The 22,383-nt window shown below is 38.6% G+C and overlaps 1 protein-coding gene across 5 annotated transcripts in view; it reads right to left on the bottom strand.

The window, feature by feature from the left end:
• Positions 1–1,200: 1,200 nt before the first annotated feature.
• LARP4B (La ribonucleoprotein 4B) overlaps positions 1,201–22,383 on the bottom strand; it is a 56,527-nt gene continuing 35,344 nt past the window's right edge. For 4 of the 5 annotated variants that reach the window (XM_088052998.1, XM_014257417.2, XM_088052987.1 and 1 more), the window contains 10 exons: positions 20,784–20,894; positions 20,266–20,319; positions 19,710–19,919; positions 15,691–15,797; positions 14,954–15,208; positions 13,505–13,550; positions 10,373–10,537; positions 6,341–6,462; positions 5,604–5,715; positions 1,201–5,047 (listed from right to left, as the gene is read on the bottom strand). In XM_088052998.1, the coding sequence (XP_087909124.1) occupies positions 4,766–5,047; positions 5,604–5,715; positions 6,341–6,462; positions 10,373–10,537; positions 13,505–13,550; positions 14,954–15,208; positions 15,691–15,797; positions 19,710–19,919; positions 20,266–20,319; positions 20,784–20,894 (1,464 nt within the window). In that variant the 3' untranslated portion in view covers positions 1,201–4,765. The remainder of the gene's footprint in view (positions 5,048–5,603; positions 5,716–6,340; positions 6,463–10,372; positions 10,538–13,504; positions 13,551–14,953; positions 15,209–15,690; positions 15,798–19,709; positions 19,920–20,265; positions 20,320–20,783; positions 20,895–22,383) is intronic. The other variant, XM_088052989.1, reaches the window with a different exon arrangement.

Here is a 22,383-nt window from a genome sequence, read left to right as displayed (position 1 = left end):
CTTTGACAATAAATAACCTTTGGATGCTCAAATTGCATGTAGTTTTCTACACTGACTCTCATCATGCCCAAGAGGACACAAAACTGTGTTTAGCATGAACATTGCTACAGCCATCACTGAACATCTTTTTATTGAGGAAAATCAGCACAAAGGGTGCTGAAAATCAGTTTTGTTGTGCAAACAAACAGATCCCCAGTTTCTGTCAGAGCTGGGTGGTCCTCCAGAGTCACCTTAGAATTATGGCAACATTGCTGACAAATTTCCATGCATTTTAACACATGAAGTGGTAGAAAACTTTGTCCTAAGGGCAGAACAAGATAGACCATGCTCAAGTGAAAACTAGTTGCCTTCAACTACTCGTAGCCCAGGTTACCACGAAAGCTCAGTGGTTGAGTTTTCCATCCTGGAGATGCTCACAGTGCCCAGTGCAGGCTGGTATTCCTGTGCTGGCCTACCTTGCTGAGAGGACAGTAGTGAGGAAATAGGAGCAGTAACAGTCTAACCTGTCCAGGAGCTTACAGAACCAACAGCCTGAGGAATAATACTGCAATATTTCCCAAGATGCATATAAACCACAACAATTGTTAATACTTCCATGCATCCATTGTAATAATTGGTCAGATATAGCTGCATAAGAGAAAAAAACAAAACAAAAAAAAAGGGGGTGGTGGGGTGGTATTTGAATTATCTCCAAAATAGTCTTTCATGCAGACAGAGGATATCCCAGCTCTTCTTTCCTAGATGCAAGACCTTCTTCGAGGAAGAACTTCAAAACCCAGCTGAAGCCAAAAATAATCCCAGGACATCTCCAGATTCAAGCGCCATGAAACCAAAGCACCAACCCAAACATTGAAATCTGTATTTAGGATCAAGCCAATATCTTGTCTAATAAACTGATGAAACCAGTAATGAATAGAACCTTCAGTAAACAACATACCAGCTTTTGTGTTTCCTTTTAAAAAGTTAACCAGTCATAGTTACCTAAATAGAGAAAGACACTGCAGCCTTCAGAGATATATCTCAGGGGTTCTTGCAGCTGATACAGAGCCTCAGGTGATGGTTACAAGAGCTGTGTTGAACAGGAGAGCAAAAGGTGTTTTTTCCCAAAATTAGAAATATACAATTTCCAAAAATGGGAGCAAAAGACAAAAGGTAATGAAAAATACTGCTGAAGAAATGTTTAATTAAGAAAATCAGGAATTCAACAGTGCCTAAATCTTTATTTTTCATAACCTACATATTTTTTTTCAAATTAGACAGTTTTACATTTTATGACACAAAAGGAAACTTAAATTACTGATAGTTTACATGTAAGCTTGATTCCAGTCTTAATGGAAGAAGAACAAAAACAAAAACCCTCAAAAAGGCTCCCATATTACACTTCTATTTTGTGAATTGGCAGCTGTTAGGTCTCCTTAGAAATCTTGGATTGTCTGCTGCTATTAGTGTAATAGGTTACAAAGCACAAAACCCCTACCTGTAGCTGAAGGAGATAGAGATAGGTGTGCACCATTACAGCCAGCTGTTGCTCCTGATACACTGCACCACGTTCCAACAAGGGCCTTTCCATGCCAGCAGCTCAAGGCTTTGAAGGATAACACAGCAACACAAAAAATTTGTCACTGCTCACACATTTCTAAGTGACAGTGTCATGGGGTGGGAACTGATCTGAAATTACATTCAGTTTTGAAAGCAACGTTTTTTTTTAAATTCCTGGAAGAATCTCAGATCCCATTTTGGCTTGTTTTCAAAATGAAAAGCATCACCACACAGTTCTAACAGGGTAAAATGCCAATATTAATTACTGTATCCCTGAACCTTGAGCTCAGCTACTGTTTTTGGGAGGTTTTTCATTTTAAAAGCCATGTTTTTATCCCTCTCTGTATCATAGCAACAGTCTGCATGCAACTTCACAACTCTACTCCGAAAACTCCATTTTGTCACTGAGTGGGGTTGGGGGTAGTAAATCTCAAAGGAAAATTACAGCGAGGAGAAGTTGTATTGTATATTACACAGCGATTTGGCGTGTCACTTTTTTTTTAAAAAAAAGCTATAAAACCACATCAGAGGAAGGTTTAAACTTTAGATGCAACAGACTGTTGCTGGGTAAGCAGTAATTACAGTGTATTGACCTATCACAAATGGCAGCAGAATACATTAGAACAGCACAACACATCCCACTGGTCTCAACAGATCACCTCGGGTACCAGCTGAGCACCAGGACGAGCCACTCACAGCCGCTGGAAGGGACCACTTGCCACTGTTTGCAGCTGGTAAAGCCTTTCACTTGCAGCAGACAAACAAAATGAATCATACAGCTGGCCTAAACCATACACAAATCTAGCTACCGCTTTCACTGCCACTGGGGAAAGGAGAAGGGGATAAAAAAATCCAATGACAGAAGTAGTTGAGCAGTTTTGGTGATAGTGTCAGGGTCCTATCTCCTCCCACAGCATTTACAAAGTGCGCTTTTTAAACAGGAAAAATCAACAGACTCCACGTGCCCTATTTTGACCAATTCTGCAGCATACACAACAGGCTGGATTTACAATGCCAACTGGTTACCAATTGATGCTTGTAATAGGAAATTTATCAGGAGTCAACTTCTATAGTTACTTTACAGTTCTATGAACCATGCACTGATACTCTTGAAAGCAGACAAGCTTCAGTGTATATTTTTGCAGCAGTCAAGTTTTTTCCCAAATTAGACTTGATTTTTATTAATGACTTAAAAATTACAGTTTGACTGCTGAAATTCATTATTTACATTGCAGAACACTTTTGAATTGGTTAAATTGTTTGGTTTTAAAGGGACATTAGGAAAACATTTGAGGGCTTTCAAATAAGACTTTCGTTCCATTTCCCTTTTGCAGTGAAGAGGCAGAGTCAGTTCAACACACCAGAATAAAATAAGAAAAAGAAAAAACAACAAATTAAAGTAATATTCAAACCACAACATTTAGTTTATCTACATCCAGCTCAACAGCAACATTTATAATATCAATAATTTTTATCAGATTTTTTTCTTTAGGGTACCTTTTTATATGTTCTGATTATTTACAACTGTACAAGCAAAGCACACACTTCCAAGTGCACATATTTAATACAGTATTGACTATTTGCATTTACAGGTTTTTCAACAATCTGAAAAAGATCAACTGTTTAAGATCTTTAAGGTATATTACAAAAACTGCTGCTAGTTCCTGTACTACAGTATGTTTACCCAGTAAGACCAGTGACAATAGATACATACTGTAACTGAGTAATTCTGTATGCCATTCATGCTAACCCTCCACAGGGTCAGACCTCATTAACTCTAAACTGTCTTGTACAAAAGTTAAGGCAAAGTCATTTTCAAGTTTAAATAAAATTCAAGTCTTTAAATATTGGATGGAAATAATTCTTTAAAAAAATCAGTTGTTTAAATAAACATTTTTGTGGAATAAACTGTACTGTCATAGTCAGCAGGAATGAGTTTTGTCTGAACTTCCTGCAGTTTAAACACTTAAAGAAAAGCTTTAGGCATTTTAAAACAAAAATAATTTATATTCAACTTTATTAGAAACTTGCTAATTTAGTGCATCCTTGTCCTTCAGAAAGCGCATCACTTCTAAAGTAAATAAGTGTGAGAAACCTCATCCCAGAGGTAAATATCAGGGATCTCTTCCTCCACCACACAAAACAAACACCATTATCTCACGTCTTGAAAAATTTAAATCCATATGCCAATGCTTGTAGTTACAGGAAGTTGTCAACACAAGGCTGACTAAGATATGAACTCTTTCAAAGAGCACTTGGGGCAGAGTTTTAAAAAAAAGTCTACACAGAGCACAGGGGTAACCAGAATATACAGCGCTGACTCAGTTAACTCCCTTACAAGCACAGGGAAGCTCAGGTTATCACAAGAAGGCTACTCTGCTTTCTCCTGATAACATCCACTAACAGGCTTCACCACCATAGAAGCTCACAGACTTGATTCTTTCTATTCACAATGTGCTTTGTATTTGCAAATTATAACATCAGTTTTATTCTGGAGTGAGAAGATGGTTACTTGCTTGCAGTAAGTCAAAAAAGGAAATATTTCAGAAAGACTGCTATGGTGCCCTGTAGAATTCCTTTTGTGTGTGCAAAACATCAAAAAAAGATTAAGTTTTTAAAAATGCTAGAAACAGCTACTCATTTAACCTAAAAGTGCAAGTTCATTTGCTGACATTTAGTACAGCAGCTCAATAAAAAAAAAAATCTTCAAGGTCACATACTAGTTTGTAAAATATATCTACTTTCTTGCACTCTACACACTAGCTGCCGTTATCAGTCTTTTGGACACTTTAGATATGTACTTGCAGACCAGTTTATTAAAAATATTGCAGCAGCATGTTTCTGCTTAACAGTTTAGAAAAAACTCACTATACAGAGCTTGCACTCACACAGCCACAGAGAGGCTTAATAAAAAGTTGTGTTTTTTTTAAAGACAAATATTTTACACCTTGGAAAAAAAAAAAAAAATCACACTAAGCTTCACCTCCAATTAAGCACCAATCTAAATGTAAGGTTTAGAACAACTATCCAGAAATACCCAGAAAAATAGAATGTTTGTTCAAGAGGGGAAAAAGTATTTCACAGAAAAATAACTTGCAGGCATTGTTACATGCCTTGTATCACTGCAAGCTCCTAACCAGCAACTCATTCTCAGGTATCTTAGTGGGAACATGGGTTTAATTTGTGGGAAACAGACCTCTTCTCAAATCCCTCACAGGTGTTATTTTCACTGAGGAGATTTTGGAGGGGTACTCTGTTCTTTATTTAAGCGTTTGCCAACAGCTGGAGGGGACGATCTGCGTCCTGACTGTCTCCTCTGGTCTTTGGGTTGTCCAGGATGTGACTTTGCAGGAGGAGGTTCTCTGTTTTTCTCTATTGTTTCTGTGGCCTTTCTTTCTTCTTTCCCACATGCTACAGTGTTTGGCTTCTGGTCTTTCTGGGGTTGCAATGTAGGAGGATCCTTAGTTGTTCTCTGGCAAATTTCCGCATAACTAGGTTTTCGCAGTTCCTGGGAAATTAGAAACAAACAGGACAGAGTTAAACAAAACATCCTGAGGAAAAAAAAAAATTATGAACAAAAAATGGTGAAGTCCGTGCCCCAAAAGACTACTGCACTTAAATATGCAGATGAGGGCTTTTGACTATGAAGTTTACAGAAGCTGTATAACTAACTAAATAAATAAATAAAGCTAAAGAAAAGGTAAAATGTAAAACAGCACATCAGAAAAATGGGGTACTGGCATAGGGCAAAATACTTCCCTTTAAAATGCTAAACCAGCTGAAACACAATGAATACTCTGCTTTCAATATCAACATATGTATTAATAGCTCTACCTCAAGGATACTACCAAGAAAATGATTCAGATAAGGAGATCTCTTTTGCACTGTTAATTGCATAACTCTATCATGCAAGTAAACATGAAGCACAATAAGCAAATTTAAAGCTGCTGGACAAATTCTGTGATGCTAATCTCACATGATTAGACAACACTGGCTAGCAATAAACACTCAGCTTAATGCAAACTAGGATCATTAAGAAAAAGTGAAGTAGTAAGGTCACTTACTATGGCAGCCCCATTGACTTGTACCGATTTACATGCAGTACTCAGTGTGGAAGAAGAAAGTCTTTCTGTACTCTGTGTCTCTCTCTGCTGTTTATCCACAACTTTGGAGTCCCTGTAAGCATCCAGCAGGAAGCAAGGCTCATGAGAAGTGAAACTTCAGGATAGACGAATGGTTTAAAAATAAGTCTAAAATGTTTGAGTATGACTGCAAGTAGTTACAGCTGTAATTTGCCCAGCACATGATGACTTAGCATTGCATTAAAAAATGCTATCAATAATAGAAAAAGTATATTCCTGTGCAATGTGACACTATCTGTAATTTGTCATGTTCTAACAGCATTCAGTTACTCAGCTATTTGATTTGCAGGTTCCAAATAAACTGTTACCAAGAAACATTTTTATGGTATGGACATCAGTACTGCCCATAGGGCCACGGGTTTACTCTCTGTGTTTCAAAACTATATAAATACAAGACAGTAAGGTATTCATTAAACTTCTATTCACAGAAACTAAACCATGACATTAAATTTTCTTCTGCTGAATGACTATTATGATTGAATCACTATTATAATATTGTTCAGAAATTAAGCTTTATTGCCTTTACTACAAGTACAACAAAATATTACTTCTTTCATTGATTAAGATTTTAATAGCTATTTACATTGCTCTGCCTGATGAAAGAAAATGCAAATGTGATTCAGAGCAGAATAATTATATCCATGTAATTAAGTGCTTACTCAGTAGGCTGGGGTGGCGAAGGAGACCTTTCAAAGGTCCTGGGCAATGTAGAAGAAACTGGTAACGGCTCTCGAGGAATTCCTGATGGAATAGTGTTTGTACTTGCATCCACATTAATGTTCTGAAGGAGGAAAAAAGGCACAGAAGGACAATCAAAATATCCAATTAATATGGTTTGCCTGAAAATTAGCACAACCAGGAAACAGTTCATCATTTCATTTATACTGGTAAATTGACTAGGAAGGTACAGAAGGAGTCAATACATATATTGTAATGAATATGTTATTTTTTCCCTTTACATTTATTTAGAAACACAGACAAATAACACACTGTGGTTACTTCCAAAGAAATTATAAGCTTTGGGATGTATCTGAATAACAAAATCACTTTGAATCATTAAGGTTAGAGAAGACCTGTAATCAATCATCACTTTGTCAACTAGACCATGGCACTAAGTGCCAGATCTGGTCATTTCTTGAACACTTCCTAGGGTGGTGACTCCATCACTTCTCTGGGCAGTGTGTTCCAACACTGAACTTGCCTTTCAGTACAAAAAAAAATTTCCTGACTTTCAACCTAAACCTGCCCTGGCACAGCTTGAGGCCATTTCTTCTTTTCCTGTCACTGCTTGCTTGGGAAAAAGAGACCAACCCCCACCTGGCTACAACCGCTGTGCAGGCAGCTGTGGGGAGTGATGAGGTCCCCCCGAGCCTCCTTTTCTCCAGGTTACACAACCCCAGTTCCCTCAGCTGTTCCTTGTAACTTGTCCTCCAAACCCTTAACCAGCTCTGCTGTTCTTCTCTGGACACTTCCTGCAGTGAGTGGCCCAGAACTGGCCTCAGGATTCCAGGTGCAGCCTCACCAGTGCCCAGTACAGGGGGACAATCACTGCCCTGGTCCTGCTGGCCACACCATTTCTGACACAGGCCAGGATGCCTTTGGCTTTCTTGGCCACCTGGGCACACCTGGCTCATGTTCAGCTGCTGCTGACCAGCACTCCCAGGTCCCTTCCTGCAGGGCCACTTTCCAGCCACTCTGCCCCAGCCTGCAGCACTCCCTGGGGTTGTTGTGACCCAAATGCAGGACCTGGCACTTGGCCTTATTAAACCTCACACAACTGGCCGTGGCCCATCAATCCAGCCTGTCCAGACTCCTCTGCAGACCTCTTCCTTCCCGCCCTCCAGCACATCAACACTCCTGCCCAACTTGGTGCTGTCTGTGAACTTACTGAGGGTGCCTTTGATCCCCTCGTCCAGATGACCAATGAGGTTATTAAACCAGACTGGCCCCAATACTGAGCCCTGGGGAATACCACTAGTGACTGGACTTCTTTCCACCTGGAAATTTTCCACCTTCTGGTAACAAAGTAGGCTTTGCACCTGTTCACATAACCAGAGGCAGCCTATCAAGACAAAAGCCCCCTAGTGCTGTGCACTAAGAACTGTCATCTTCAAAGCTCTAATTCTGCATCATCCCAATATAAGGATTTGCTACCAAGCAAAAGGCTTTTCCCATAGCCCTCAAAAGATTCTGCTACTGCCAAGTGACACTGTGCTTCCAGATAAATGCCAAACAGGTTCAAGATGCATACATTAATTTAAATTATCACAAAATAAGAAAAGACAACTTCATATCCTGAAAAATATATATCTCACGTCTAATAACCATTTTGTTCATTTTAAAGGGTGCTATGTTCTTTGTATTGCATTTGACCTGTCTCATCCTAAAAATTCTAAACCCCAAAGAGATTCTGGTATACAGAAGGGGAAGTAATGAAAGAACACAAGCTCAGAAGGAACAAGATAACCCTCCTTTTCCCCCAGCCAAGCCACCATTCAAAAGGGCACAAACCCCAAGAATGCTATGGTCACTGTTATAAAGTAAAATGGTATTCGATGGCACTGTTTCAAGATCAGGCAACATAGATTACTCATTAGAATCTAAGCCTAATTCGATTCAAAGTAAAAGGCTGCAGAAGGTGGATGCTTAGAAATCACCAAACAGCTTTTATAGTTTTATTCACTTTAATAGTGTGTACAAAGGCTTGAAATTGCAAGCTGCTGAGCATTCTGGCCCAAGTGCATCGGAACTTGTAGGTACATGGTTAAATGTGAATAACTTCAAGTTAAGCAGACATGCAAGAGCTTTTCTTTGCCAAAACACTTAGCCCTTGATCTGACAGTGCTGCACTTCCTAGTTACAAAATGTGGGATGATTATTACTTGCCATTCCCCAGAGCTACATCTAGAAGAGCATCACTAAGCATAAAGATATGATGCTTACATAACAGCTGCTGGAAATTCTAGACCTTTAGTCCCCTCAGCTTTCTTATATTGGACTTGCCCGTCTATATAAAACAAGGGAAGCACTGTGTAACTCCAGTGCTTTGTAACACCACATCAAGTGACATGAAAAAACATTGAGATCAAGGTGAAAAGCAGCCTGTATACATTGGCAAGACTGATATTATTTTCCATAGTTTTGCAGCAGAACACAATCACTCTTTGGAGCTGTTATCTTACTCGTTATTTAAATGCCAACAAGGAAAGGTAGCATAATTCCTTTCTTCCACACAATGATACAGAGTAACTCCTGTATGCTGAAAAATTAAACCGGTAGGATTTCAAAAATGAAGGATGCTTTTTAATGTGACAGTGCACTGCAAGATTCATAAAGCATCAGTGCCCGACTCATATGAAGACTGCCTCTACAGGAGAGAAGTCTTAAGTTCTTTACCATACAGCGCAAAGCAAGTACCACATCTGTGACAGGGGAACAAAGAAATTTCAGCTGCAGCATTAAAAACAAGTGCTGGAATAGTATTTAAAACCTGAAATACAATAGTCAAAAAAACACTTCATAAGTAAAAAACTTCAAAATTACTAGATCTTACCCTAATAGAACAGCCTACAATCTGTAGTACTGGCTGACAGCAAGTTAAACACTGCTCTTAGCATGGCTCTAAACTGCACATTCCCTCTAAATGCAATCCTGGAACGTGGCTGCCCCTCCTACCACTTGCAGGAGACAGAGTAGATGGTTTGTCTGTACAGTCACTGCCTTGGGTGCAGGCTGCCCTGCTGTCTCCTCTTTCTTTACTGACAAACACCCTCTACCAACCCCTGACACATGGGCACCAAAGAAAACGTTCTAAACCCAGCCTGCTGCAGGAGAAGACCCGAGAGATTGTGGTGGTTTACCACATAGCTTTTGCACTGTTAATCCAGGGCTTAACCTCTTCAGTTGTGGTACAGCTAGAAAAACACAAGTTAAATTTGAGCTAGCAAAAAAATCCAATACAGACTTTCATAGCCCAGAGCGTCCCACAGTGCAGAGGGTTATGCGAGTCTTGCTGGAGGAGAACATACTGTCACTCACAGATGGCATGGCAGAGACAGTTCTAAGAATGAAATCTATGAAAAGCTACTGAACATAATTTTCAACTGCATCTCTACTACATCTATACAGCAGTGGTTGCCAAGTTATTCTGGTGTATTTTTATCTTTCCGAGCAAGAAAGATCTTTATCTTTCTGACAAGACAACACTGAGATCCAGCTGGTTTTGGTAGCAGGTCTTGTTCCAGCTATGATGCCTAGCGTACTGAGATTATGTAGGCAGCTCCTTTATTTTGGTGCTTATAAGTTTTTCTCTGTCACTTTAAAGTGTTTTATATACAACTCAGAAGTCTTTACTTTCACGCAGGAGGGAAAATGTATCACATATTTTTCACCTGAATCTATCAAAAAGCCTGAGGCAGTTGTGAACAGCAAAGAGCATATTTTGTAATCTCTGCTATTAACATCTACTTATACTGGTGCCCATATTCCACATCATTTCAAAGAGAATACCCAACAAATTCTAAGATATAAGTGAAGAAAGCAGCAGCACATCATTTGACAGCTGTTTTTTAAGAACATTTTGTACAACCCATGTAAACCCACAAGTTTTTCCATGTATAAACCATCAAATCAGAAAACAAGAGGTATGCAATTCCTTGCTTTCCCAACAAAAATGAACATCCACTACTCACTCTTTCTTTTGACGTTCCTATTACCACACTGGACAGTCTGTTTTCAAACAGGTCTTCAGTCTTTAAATTGCCAGCAGCCCCGGGTAATGGAGGAAAGCTAGATAATCCCAGTTCAAAGCTGGGAGATGGAGGTTTTGGGGGTGGTGGAGACTGTGTTTGGCCTCTCTGGAATAGAAATAGCATGTTGTGGTTACTGCACTAGATGACAGAAAAATTTATGCAACTCTAAACTGTATTTGCACTTGATTTGTATCAGCAAGCCCCTGGAAGAGGCTCCCTCATATGATCTCCCAAATAACCTACAGAGTAGCAAGGAATAGATGCTTTATTTTCCACTGCTGCCCTTTAATATATTTAATTATTATTTAAATGTCATGGTATACACATCAGCTTTAGGGATGCTGGCACAGTAAGAAGTTTCCTCACTGACTCATCCTTGAGGACAGAAACACTGATACAGAAAGGAAAACAGACCGGTTTATGTATCATGATATGGTGAAAATATAATGCCCATTTATGTACAGTTAGTAACATCCAAAATAAAACAACAGGAGTCAACAAGAATCTTTTTTTCAGATATATGAAGAAAGAAAGGGCAAGACAGCAAGCCTTGTATGTAGCACAGACAATAACTTATTAGTATCAATCTATATCGTCACTGTGTAAAAACAGAAAGGTGTCATAACTATTTTTGAAACAGAGACTTTCTAACTAAATCTAAGAAGAAAACCAGTGTCTCAAGAAGAAAACAACACCTGTGTGCTAAATGAAACCATTTTGCACTACAGAGAGCAGTTCAGGAGTTAAAAGTACCACGGTTTAAGATCACTTGTGAGAACTGCTGGTAAGGATTTGTAAGTTACATTATATTTACACAGGAAAAATAAAACTCCTTTGTAATACGCTGTAACTGAAGTTACCAATTAACTTCACCTACATCATGTAAACAAAGAAGTTTTTCTTCAAAGAAGTCTTTATTGACTGTGCTAAGACGGTCTCTGCTGCAAAATACCAAATGCAAAGCAATGTTTGAAACAGTTCATATTTTGAAAAGGAAAATACGAGTGTGTATTGTATAAGACGGTGCGAATGTGAGAACAATGCTCCTGAACAAAAAGAACAATGGATACAAGACTACCTTTGAAGTCTTTTCACAAACTGCGTGTAATGTCCAAACAATTGTGTGTCAAGAGGGAAGTAGGGAAAGCAAAAATACAGAGGCAAAACCAACTGCAACTCCCAGCACTGCTACTGATCCAGCATTACCCCCTGGAAGAATGCTACAGCAATGGAGACTGCAAATCTTCAGAACTGAAGTCAGATGACCTGTCAAAGGTCAGGGAGAAAAACTACATTTATCCAGCTCAAACTGCAAGAGGAACAACTCGAATTTTAAGTGTCTTTCTTCAAATCACAGCTCTTGCTCTTCTTAAAGGGGACTGAAGTTCTGAAATAGCAAATGCCTTCATATTACATTTTAAGTTACACAGTTGAATCCTAAAACGCTCAATATATTAAGAGTGGCATTAACAAATTACCAGGATGAGGGAGGACTTCAATAAATTTTAAGCTAACTGCATAAAATTTCTCAAATTAACTTCCTGTGGCTTCAGTACTTGGTTTATGTCTATAGCCTCAGAAACAATCTGATCAAAAAGTTTCATGCTCTTTTTTCATGCAAACGTGCATACAACTCTTTAATTTTTCCTTTAAAGAGAAAAATCTTATAAAGGAGTCATTACTCCATTCAAATATACTGGCTTTAGTGGTGTCCTCTGTACACTACCTAATTGCTACAGCATTACACAAGAAACAGGATACTGGATTCAATTATTTCCACAGTCTAAAAATTTTCATCTTTTGCTTCCAAGTATGCTTCCTTGCAGTGGTGGGTATGCAGCAGCTCTCACTTCTGCTTAAGGTGCAGCAGTGGACACGACAGATTAAAGATTCTTGGCCCAGAAGAGACTGGAAGGAACTTGGCTGCACAGGCTGCAATTACAGCCTGGTGTTGACAGAAGGGAACTGTCCATCTCCAAAGTCACATCTACCAGTTTTTACATTCAAAGTTCAAATAATCTCTGCAGTCAGCTCTGTCAGAAGTGCTGCATTACTCAGAGAGGCATCAAAGCAATCCTTTCACTCCAGTCACTCACACCTAACCTGTACCACTTCCTTGTTCTTTTAAATACAGAAAAAAGTTAATATGAAAATCTCACTGTGAAAATTCAAGCAGCTTTAAAAGGGCAAAAGGAAGAAGTACTGGGAATCCTACATGCAATCTGGGAAGTTTGATGAGAGCTAAAAGCAAACAAAAGGAAGGAATCGCTTGCTAAAATTTCCTGCTCCTTTAAGTTCACTCAGGCCGCTCAACAGCAGGAGCCACAAACACATATGTGCAGTGATTCCAGACCTTTAGGAAGTGTTATGGCTCATGCAGTAGTGTTACTTTACAATTATAACACAAATAAGGAAATAACCTGGTTCAACTTCATGAATATGCCATGTCTGGCAAAAGTGAATTGCAAAGAATGATTGGTTTTATCACATCAAGACTTAAATCTTACAAAAACATGTTTTTTGTCTTCTACGCCTGGTGCGGCCTTTTTAAGTATCAAGTCCACTTTGGTATTAACCTTGAATGTCAGTTTCCCAAAACCACACCATTATAATAGTATTAGCATACCCTTACCAAGTGGCACTTGAAAAGACATTTAAGAAAATGAACTGACCACATCACAACAAATATTTTTACCACACATTATGCCACAATGATCTATAAAATGTTCTTCACTGTCACAATGACTGATAATGAAGTATCAAGTGTTTTGAGCTTCAGCTGTTTACCTATTCCTGAATGTGAACACTGGCACGTTGACAAAAACTGAGATGGAAATTTTTTGCTACCATAAGAGTAATTTTAACTTTTCCCTGACTTCTGCATTAATGGAAAATCTTCTCTGATACCCAAATGCAGTAAACTCATGTGACTAATGAGCTGCTGTCTTTAATCAACTGTGATGTACAATTGCTTCTGCAGTAACTTACTTCGCCTGCTACTCCATGTAATATCCACACTACTGCCTTGTTACTCTGCTTTTATTAGAGACAAATAAGATCATGAACACTCACTGTAAACTTGTCCTCCCTTTTCTTTCGGTAGCCATATGAGTTTTTCCTAAGGGAAAGAATGCAGATATGAGAACCTTGCCTATAAATGGACAGAAAGCAGTTAATGAAAATAGGAGAAATTAATTCAAATTGCTATTTCATCCATCTTCATTCTACACAGGTCATGAAGAAAAGTTTTATGGAAAAATTCCTAGCAAGCTGTCATTAAAATAAAGGTACAGCTCTTATGCAAATCAGTGTAAGAATATGCAATAAGTAATTCCTGTGTTAAAACCATCTCAGTAGGGATTACATATAAGGACTAGACAAAACATTACAGTACCTAAATAAGGGGGTTAGGAATTTTTGTATGCCAATGTAATTTCTCAATTTCAGCTAACTATTTTCAATCCAGGTAAGGCTCCTTCAAAACATTTTCAGCATTTTGCCTCCAGCCCTGCTTCAGGTAAAGCCCTCCAAGCAGCACTCATAAAATTTGCATTGCATTCTAATTCAGTTTCAATATATTTTCTAAGTTTGTTTGACTTTTGTAATTCTAAATGTATTCAATACAGAAACAACAAAATACAATTTTAAGTACTGAGCATTCCTGTACATTTTTGTAGTCTATAGTTTGAGCAATCTTATTTCCTGAGTTCTTAATAACACTTTCGTCCATTAGTTATAACACAATTTGGTAAATTAGATTTAGGAAAGTATTACAACCCTTGCACAAAATACCCATTTAATTTTGAAATGATACGAGTCTAAAATAGGATCATCTGCAAAACACTTGAGTTATCTTCCAATTCAGTAAGTCACTCAAAATGTGATTTACTTGGAGTCATAAATACAGCCATTATCAAAGCCGCATAATATTTTCATGAAGCACTTATTAAAACTGTATAAATATGCCAGATTTCAGCTCCCCTGGTAGTTGGTTGTGGTTTTTGTTTGGTTGCTTTTAAAACAACATAACAATAGTTTCCTTAGTTGCCTATAGCTGTTTTTCCTCCCTCCATACCAATCCATCATCTTTGCTGTTGTGTATGCCCAATTTGGTAAAATTTCTGATCCTCCAACTGAAAAAGTTAAGAATGCTAACACATGTTCAGGTGTACAATCTACAATGCTGAACAATGGAATTGGGCAGAACTTTTTCAATAAAGTCAAACAAATAATATACAAAAACTTTCTTGCACCAGATGAAGAAAGGCTAGATGATTAGATCTTACAGATCTAAGTTGTTCATCAGCTGCCAACAATGATTTTCATCCAGTAGGAAAGTCTGTTTTGCTTTGTTCTGTATTTAACTTTCTGTGAAGTACTTTGCAAGATTTTAGGTGTGAGGAGAGAGCCTGAGTTTGTATCAGTATTGAGAACAGTAACAATACCACACTTCTACTAAACAGAGTCGCTCAAAAGCAGCAGAACTTGGCTGTTCAGAGGACAACTACGGAGTACACTCACCTTCCTCTCCCTAATCCAGGGGACGAGTCAACGCTGGTCTGTTCCATCCGCCCAGTTCCCACTTCCCTCTTGGTGTAACTGGTGGTAGCACTCTGCACCCGTGTCCTGCTTTGTCCCGGCTGCCGCGTCTGTGGACTCCTGACGCCATTGATTAAACGATCAGCAGAAAAGTTGAATATTGTAGGACTGTCTAGAAGCCCAGGTCCCCTTTCTGCACTGGGTATTGTATGTCGTATATGTGACTTGCTAGGATTCCTATAAATTCAAAAGTCATTTCAACATACGCGCACTATCAGAGATCTTCTGAGGCCTAAGCCTATTCACAGAATTCAGAAGAAGCAAGATCTTCAGTCCTTTATCACTTATTTCATTTATAAGAATGATCAACATTCATTGTAACAGGTCATGTGAATTATCAAAATTAACCTTTTCCCTGTTTTCAACTAGACCTTTACTATATGAATAATCCTGCTGATGACATTTCATCTTTCAGAATATTTCAGCTGAATACCCTAAATCACAGAACAGACAAGTTCTCAGCTTTCAGACTGTCCTTTTACATTTTGAAACGCTACATTCATTAACATCAGGAGCACCATCTGCCCTTTGGCCTCACCTTGGGCACGAGGTTCAGTTTCACAAGTATTCTCAAGTTAGCTGGTGTTACTAAAATAAGCAGATGAAAACCCCATGTGCTAGATAATACAACAGCATTGTTAAAAGATAGATGAACTTGCCTGTTCCTGGGAGGATATTGTCTGAGCGTTGTCAGCGGAGAAGCAGCAGGCTTAAAGGTTGGAGATGTGAACCCATTGATAAACCCAGTATTTGGAAATGGTGTTACCTAAAAAAATGGTGTCACATGCTCATTATTATAAACAAACTGAGTATTACTTTTCTTAACTCCATATTTTATGTCATTCTGTGCAGGACAATACTCAAAAGATTGTCTCAAACAGCAATAGAGCATCTGCTTAGTATCTTGTAGCTAAGTTACAAAATTTCTGAAAAAACCCCAATATTCTGCTGGTCTGAGAAGCCAGTCACTGTACATATTCAATTTATGATAGTTCAAGGGGATTGAAAAACATCAAGCCAAAATTCTTGGCTGGAAGTTGAATAGCTCCCCTCCTATTTCACATCATACTACGCATGTCTTGGGAGTACTGAGATACTTCTTTGTCAGAGCCTCTAATCTACATGGCAGGTAATTGTTTCTCTTCTAATTTTATGTGAATTCCTCCCTATAAAAACTCCAAGTTTTTAGTTCCTCATTCTACTTCCATATGACATCTAAATAAAGCCTATAGAATAAGTGGATGTTAAATGGAACTCTGAAGCTTTTCAGATCTTAACATCTAATTCTACATGTGAAACACTCTTGTTGTCTGAAGAAACATTAGCAAAACATTTTCTGGGGTGGGTAAAGACCAATGTCTTGTAATAACAAGATGCCTCTAAACCTGAAGCATGTTCAAAGCAATTTCTCCAACCTCACTAGCACACTTTTGTCATTTTTATCTAAATGTGTGAGTTTCATTTAAGAAATGTTACTGTTAGCACCAGCAAATGCTTGCTTGTCTTCTCCCCCTGAAAATAACTACAGTGCAGAAGGAACAAGACTCTTTCTACATTCTACTAAATGTTGAGAAACAGCTGGGATTAAGACCATTTGCTATAAAGCCACAATCAAACTTGAAAGAGATTTCTTGTGCAAGTTAAATCACTTATCAATAGAAAACAAAATTTAACCCCAAATCTGTCATATCAAACTACTGCTAGCCTAACACAGCATGCACGACAGCAAATGCTACCTCAGGCTTCACAAAAAGGCCCTTAAAAAAAAGCTTGTAACAAAGCACCTCGAGGAACAATGTTTCATCAAAATAATGCTTTGAAGTGGTTTCTGGTTTAAGAGTTACAACATGAATGCTGCAAAATTGCATCAAAGATAGTAACCATTGAACCTGAAAAACGGGAAGATGCTGAACATATTAGGACCCTAGTAATATTCAATTCCTCTTTCTTTATGATGCGTGATCCTTTTGGAGGAAAAAAATATTTTTTTCCCCATTTTCCAATAACATCAAAAGAAGTCAACTGGTTCAAACATACTTTCCTTTCAATTTTTTTTTCTTTTTCCCCCAAATAGGAAAACTAGATCTTTTCTCAAATACTATTAAGTACATGATGAAGAATGAGGTAATTTTAGAATCCTGACTTCATGTGTTGTCACATTTAAATTTCAGAACTAAAATGGTATGCCCACACTACTGGGGTATTCAATCTCAAATTAGTGATGATAGAAAGTAGTGTTTATGTTGAAGCAGAATAGAGAAACTTTGCTGTATTTTCACACAAGTCTCTACATGCAAACTGCAACCCTGTCTCATGAAAATTATTGCTGTGTCATGGTTCCTCATGGTCCCTGTTCTCCTCAAGTGATTTCTATTCAAATATAGCTCTTCCTACAAAAGAATCAAGAAACATCACGTTACAGTCATGTACATAAAATGCAGCTAACCAATGACAATACACTGCAAAATAGTGAAAAGCAAAGTGCAGATAGTTGATTTCCTGTTTTGACTAAGAAAAGTATGAGGTCTTTATTGCTGGCAAACTCATGGCTTCCCCAAAGGACAGGGCTAGTAAGATTTCTTGAATACAAAAAGTTACAGGATAACATAAGGTAGATACACAGTATGTATGCTGTGCTTGAACCTGTGGCTTATTAACCTGTGTCTTGGATACCATTCCCATCCAGCTCCTTCAGTATCCCAGAGCAAGACAGTGCAATAGTCAGTTTTATCTACAGGCAGATTCAAATTCATTGCTGCTTAACAAGACAGCTTTCTCCTGGAAACAACACTGCTGGAACAACACTGCTCATTGTGGTACCTCGTCTCCTCCACATTCTTCATTCCCTCCCACAGAAAGCCTCCCCCTGCAAGGGCTCTGGTTGCCTTCCTTGTGTGTGAAGTGTTTAGCACACTAACTTTTTAATTAGCTGTGGTTCAGTACAGAGGATGTTTGCCCAAGGACACTTTAATCCTCTGCCAAAAAAAACATCTAAAGAACTTCTAATTTTGAGCACTGTTCCCTGTAATTCTTTGAGCCACAACTAAAGAGGCATCTCCAAGGGGGAGAAAGAGGCTTCAGATAGGAAACCTGAGCCTCCCAGTCATTACAGGAAACTGTCCATGTATTTGTAGGGTAACAAAGGCCAACTAAAAGGGGCCAAGGCAATTCTGATGAGACTGTCACAATGCAGAAGACGGAAGCAGCATGGCAGGATACAGTAGATGTCTCATTAGAGTATTTAAGGATTTATTGCTACCACCCTAGCTTCAAGCCTCACCAAAACCCCCTTTAAGAAAATAATTTAAAAAGCAATTTCAAGGTGATTTTTGTAATTAGCAAAAGCAATTTTACTTTTCATTGCTGAAAGAGATGTTACTATTGTACAGAAAATACTCTGCTTTATGAACATGTCAAATAGGGCAATTCAGCATGTGTCCTGGGGTGACTTTATGATACTGGTATCCCCAATCGTCTGGTTTATGTTATATATTAAGTTCTGCACCTTTAAGACAGGCTTTGAGAGCAAGAGAGGGGGAAGAAGAAGCGCGCAGTTTGTGTTAAGGAAAAACATCACTCCCACACATCCCGCTCCTGGACTGTGGTGTCTGCAGCACGGACAGACAGCGGGATAGAGCTTCTCTCTGGCTTTTAGTTAGTTTTAGCTAGCTGAGGCAGAGGAGTTCCCTGGACCTTTGTTTGGTTTTTTCCCAATTTTCTTAGATCTGTGCAAGCCTGCTCTGGACTGAACACCCAGCCAAACCCCGGGAGCTCAGGCCTGTGGCCCACCAGGGCCTGGGCCTCGGCACTTTCCAGCGCCGGAGGGACTGATAAGAACCTGAGCGAGCCGAGCTACACCACATGAAAAGGACTTTTCTTCCTAGACTTGCCATTCCATCGAACAGCAAGAGGTTTTATTATTTAATATTACTCAATTTCTGTTAAATAAACAGCTTTTTCCACTTCTCTCTAAGGAATTTTTTTTTCTTTTCCCGGACCAGTTAGTGGGGAGGGGCATTTCCCTGGGGAAATCCCCATTTGGAGTTTTCCTTCCTAATTTGCCCTAAACTAAGACAAATACAGTTTTTTTGGCGCCCAACGTGGGGCAAGAGAAAGTGGAAAAACCTGTACTGAGTGTTGGTTGTATTTATTCTGTATTGAGATAAAGCAGTCAGTAGCCATGTTGTTTGGATACATAATGTCTCTTGGGGTGGAGGCCTTCATGTGGACCTGGTCCCTAAAAGTTTTTGAGGTTTTAATACCTGTCTTTGCCCTCTTTCACAGTAGAGGGGCACGGATTAGAATGGTTATTGTGCTGGGCTCGGTGATAATGATTTATAAGAAGTTTATAGAACTACTGAACACAGTACAGTTACCCTACAACCTAACTTCCTGCTAGAAGAGCAAGATATCTTGGTATCTTGACAAGTCTTTACTAAAGAACTGCCTCAATACCTAAAAGGTTTAAGAAGAGAATCACACTCCATTCTGAGATCAGACACAATTTTCAAATAATCTGTCTTATACACCATGGCAAGGATTTTGAAGGACTGTTTTTCAAGAAGAACCAGAATCTTTAAACTCCCCTCTTCAGGCTAGGTGTGTTTCCCTACACCTCAGCAAGAAAATAGTATCAGCTTTGAAAAGAATACAACTGTTTCAGAATTAAGACACTTACCAATGAAGGGTCAAGGTAGCTGTGTGTGGCTGACCAGGTCTGTGGGCCAATTAAGCTGTACAGTGGGAAGTGCTGCTGGGGACTGTATACTGGAGGTATGTAAAAGGATGCAGTGTAGCGCTGCTGCGTGTAGAGGTTCATATCCAGAGGCCTATATCCATTCTTTGGCAAAAACGTGTTTATAGCTATTGCCTTTGCTTTTATCCTTGCCTGCAAAGGAGATTAGATTATTTATTACAGCAGCCTTTCAAATTAAATCAGGATGGTTCAAACTAGAAGCTCTCAAACTTGTACTGGACACTTATCAGTCACTGCTTTGTCCTTCAAGGACAGCAGCAACAGCTGAATGCTTTCCTGCCGCCTAATGCTGGGCTGGATATACCACTGCCAAAAATGAGGAAAATGAGAAGTGAAGTGGTATGTGCTACATTTCTAAACCCAGGTCAAATGGCTGCTGAGATTGGACCACTTAAATTTATATTAGAAATCACAGTGAGCACCACAAAACCCAGAACATACACACACCTCACTCCTAACATCATAAACCTCTATTTACCTTAATTGGTTTTCCTTGGAAAGTCTTCACTTCTTCTCTAAGGTATCTGTAAGCCTTTAAAAAAAAGAAAGTGTTAGATTTGTCAAATGTAATTTAAATAAAGGAAACTTAAGTTTTGACAGGCTAAGCCTACCAATTCCTGTAGTATCTGCTAATGTTACAGTATAGCAAACTCTCATACACCACCTGCATATAGCAACATTTAACTGATCATTAAGTGCTTCAGGAGCATTAAAACTCCAATGGTTTAGATGGAAGCATTTCAATGTGTCACCCAAAATATCAACACTCTCAGTACAAAAAAAATCATAGCTTTAGCCAGGAAGTCAGAATATGCAAACAAGATAAAAAAACCTCCAGTTACTGAAAACTGGATACTACCTAAGGGGAAGAATTACTTTTTTTACGGTTTGGGGTATTTTTAAGTTGTTACACGTTTGTAATACAACCTGTCGATTCACCCTCATATCATCCTCATTTACTTTTACATTCTAATATGCTTCAAAAACCAGAGTTACCTGCTGTGCATCAGCTTCTGATTCAAATGTGATGAACCAATTGTCATTATAGGCAAACTCACAGTTGATGAACTTAGGCAAATTGTCTCCTTTGAAAAGTGCTTCAACCTCCTGGGGAAAGTGGTTTGATAAGGAGGTGGGGAGGTAAGAGGGAGAGAAGAAAACATCAGTGAAAAATGCAAAACTCTTGACACTCCAAGAAAGAAAGACCGGAAGCACTGCTGGGCTTACAAAACAACGGAGTAGTTCAGAACACCTGCAGTAGAGTCAGCATCATCCCACTCTCCCCACTGGAAGGAATTCAAACTAGCACTGTCTAAGGCCATACTGAAGAGAGTTTTAGCTGGGAGCTATTTAGGCCACAGAAGACATTTAAACTTGGAATCAAGTGCAGAAATATGTCTATTTCTCCCTGTCCCCAAAACCATGAAGCCACATGAAAACCTGTGCATGTGGCATGGGTCAGGAAAATCCTGCCCTTTCAGCAGAAACCTGCAGGTAAGCTTTAACTCAAATATCTACAGATTCATGTATTTGAAACAGGGCTTAAGTTACCCTCAAACATAACTGGCTAGTTTCTAAAGAAGAAACAGACCCTGGATTTACTTGTTTTAATTCATTTGCGTATTTTTTTGTTTTGTCACAGATTTGGGGTGAGCAGCATCAAAAGGCAACAACTTGGGAGGCCTTACAGCATCTTGGAATTTTGCTGCTTAAATAAAGCCTGACTCTGCTGTGCCAGAAAACACAGGCTGGTTAGCTATTTGGTTAGTTAAGTCTAGATTTTTCCAGTCCAACAAATTTAAACACGATATATAAAACATTTCATTGGAGACCAACTCTTCTGAAAAGAAAGATTCTTCAGAACTCTGTTGTTGCCAAACATTTAAGAGTTAACATCCAGTGCTAATATATCCAATCTGATGAACTGATGACAGAAAAAAAATAAATATGAAAAAAAATCTACAATAATAAAATTTAGGCAGTCTTTGAAAGGCTACATTTCATTTGGAAAGCTAGAAATAGCCACTATTTTTAACCTATTTACATAGCATATATCCAACTTCTTCCCTCCAATTTCTTTTAGCATTTTGTTTTGTTCCTGTTTATTAAGGCCACTTACTTTTTTGCTATCAGTTTCCAAATTGCAGTACTTCTGATTTTTGTGTGGCAATTAATTATATTTGATTATCCATTATATTGATGGTTACTAAGAAGAGCAACTCTTTCAGAATCTTTAAGTCTTCCTTGTAAAATTTAATAGAAGAGAAATTAAAATATATATCCATCATTAAGTATTAGCACCTTCTCCTCCTTTTTGAAAATTCAGCATGGTTTAATTATGACCCCATAATTTTTTCTAATATCTCCATTAGTCATAATCCCTGCTTAAGCAGAGTGGTATGAAGTATCTTTCTAAGAATGAAGTTCTCCAGTCTTGCGCTCATTCCACAAGCCAGTGGAGATCCTTAGTGACTTACTGACACCTCTCACTTCAGCATTATGGAAACACTTACAAAGCTTTAACTACTTTACTTGAACAAGCTTCAAGGTGCAACGGTGGCATTTTCTAGTCTATGACTTACCTTCTTTCATCTTT

This window comes from Pseudopodoces humilis, chromosome 1 (assembly GCF_049639895.1).
Source record: "Pseudopodoces humilis isolate 2021_Gansu_Grassland_sample_001 chromosome 1, ASM4963989v1, whole genome shotgun sequence".
NCBI classification, from domain to species: domain Eukaryota; kingdom Metazoa; phylum Chordata; class Aves; order Passeriformes; family Paridae; genus Pseudopodoces; species Pseudopodoces humilis.
This window is presented reverse-complemented; position numbering and strand designations above follow the sequence as displayed.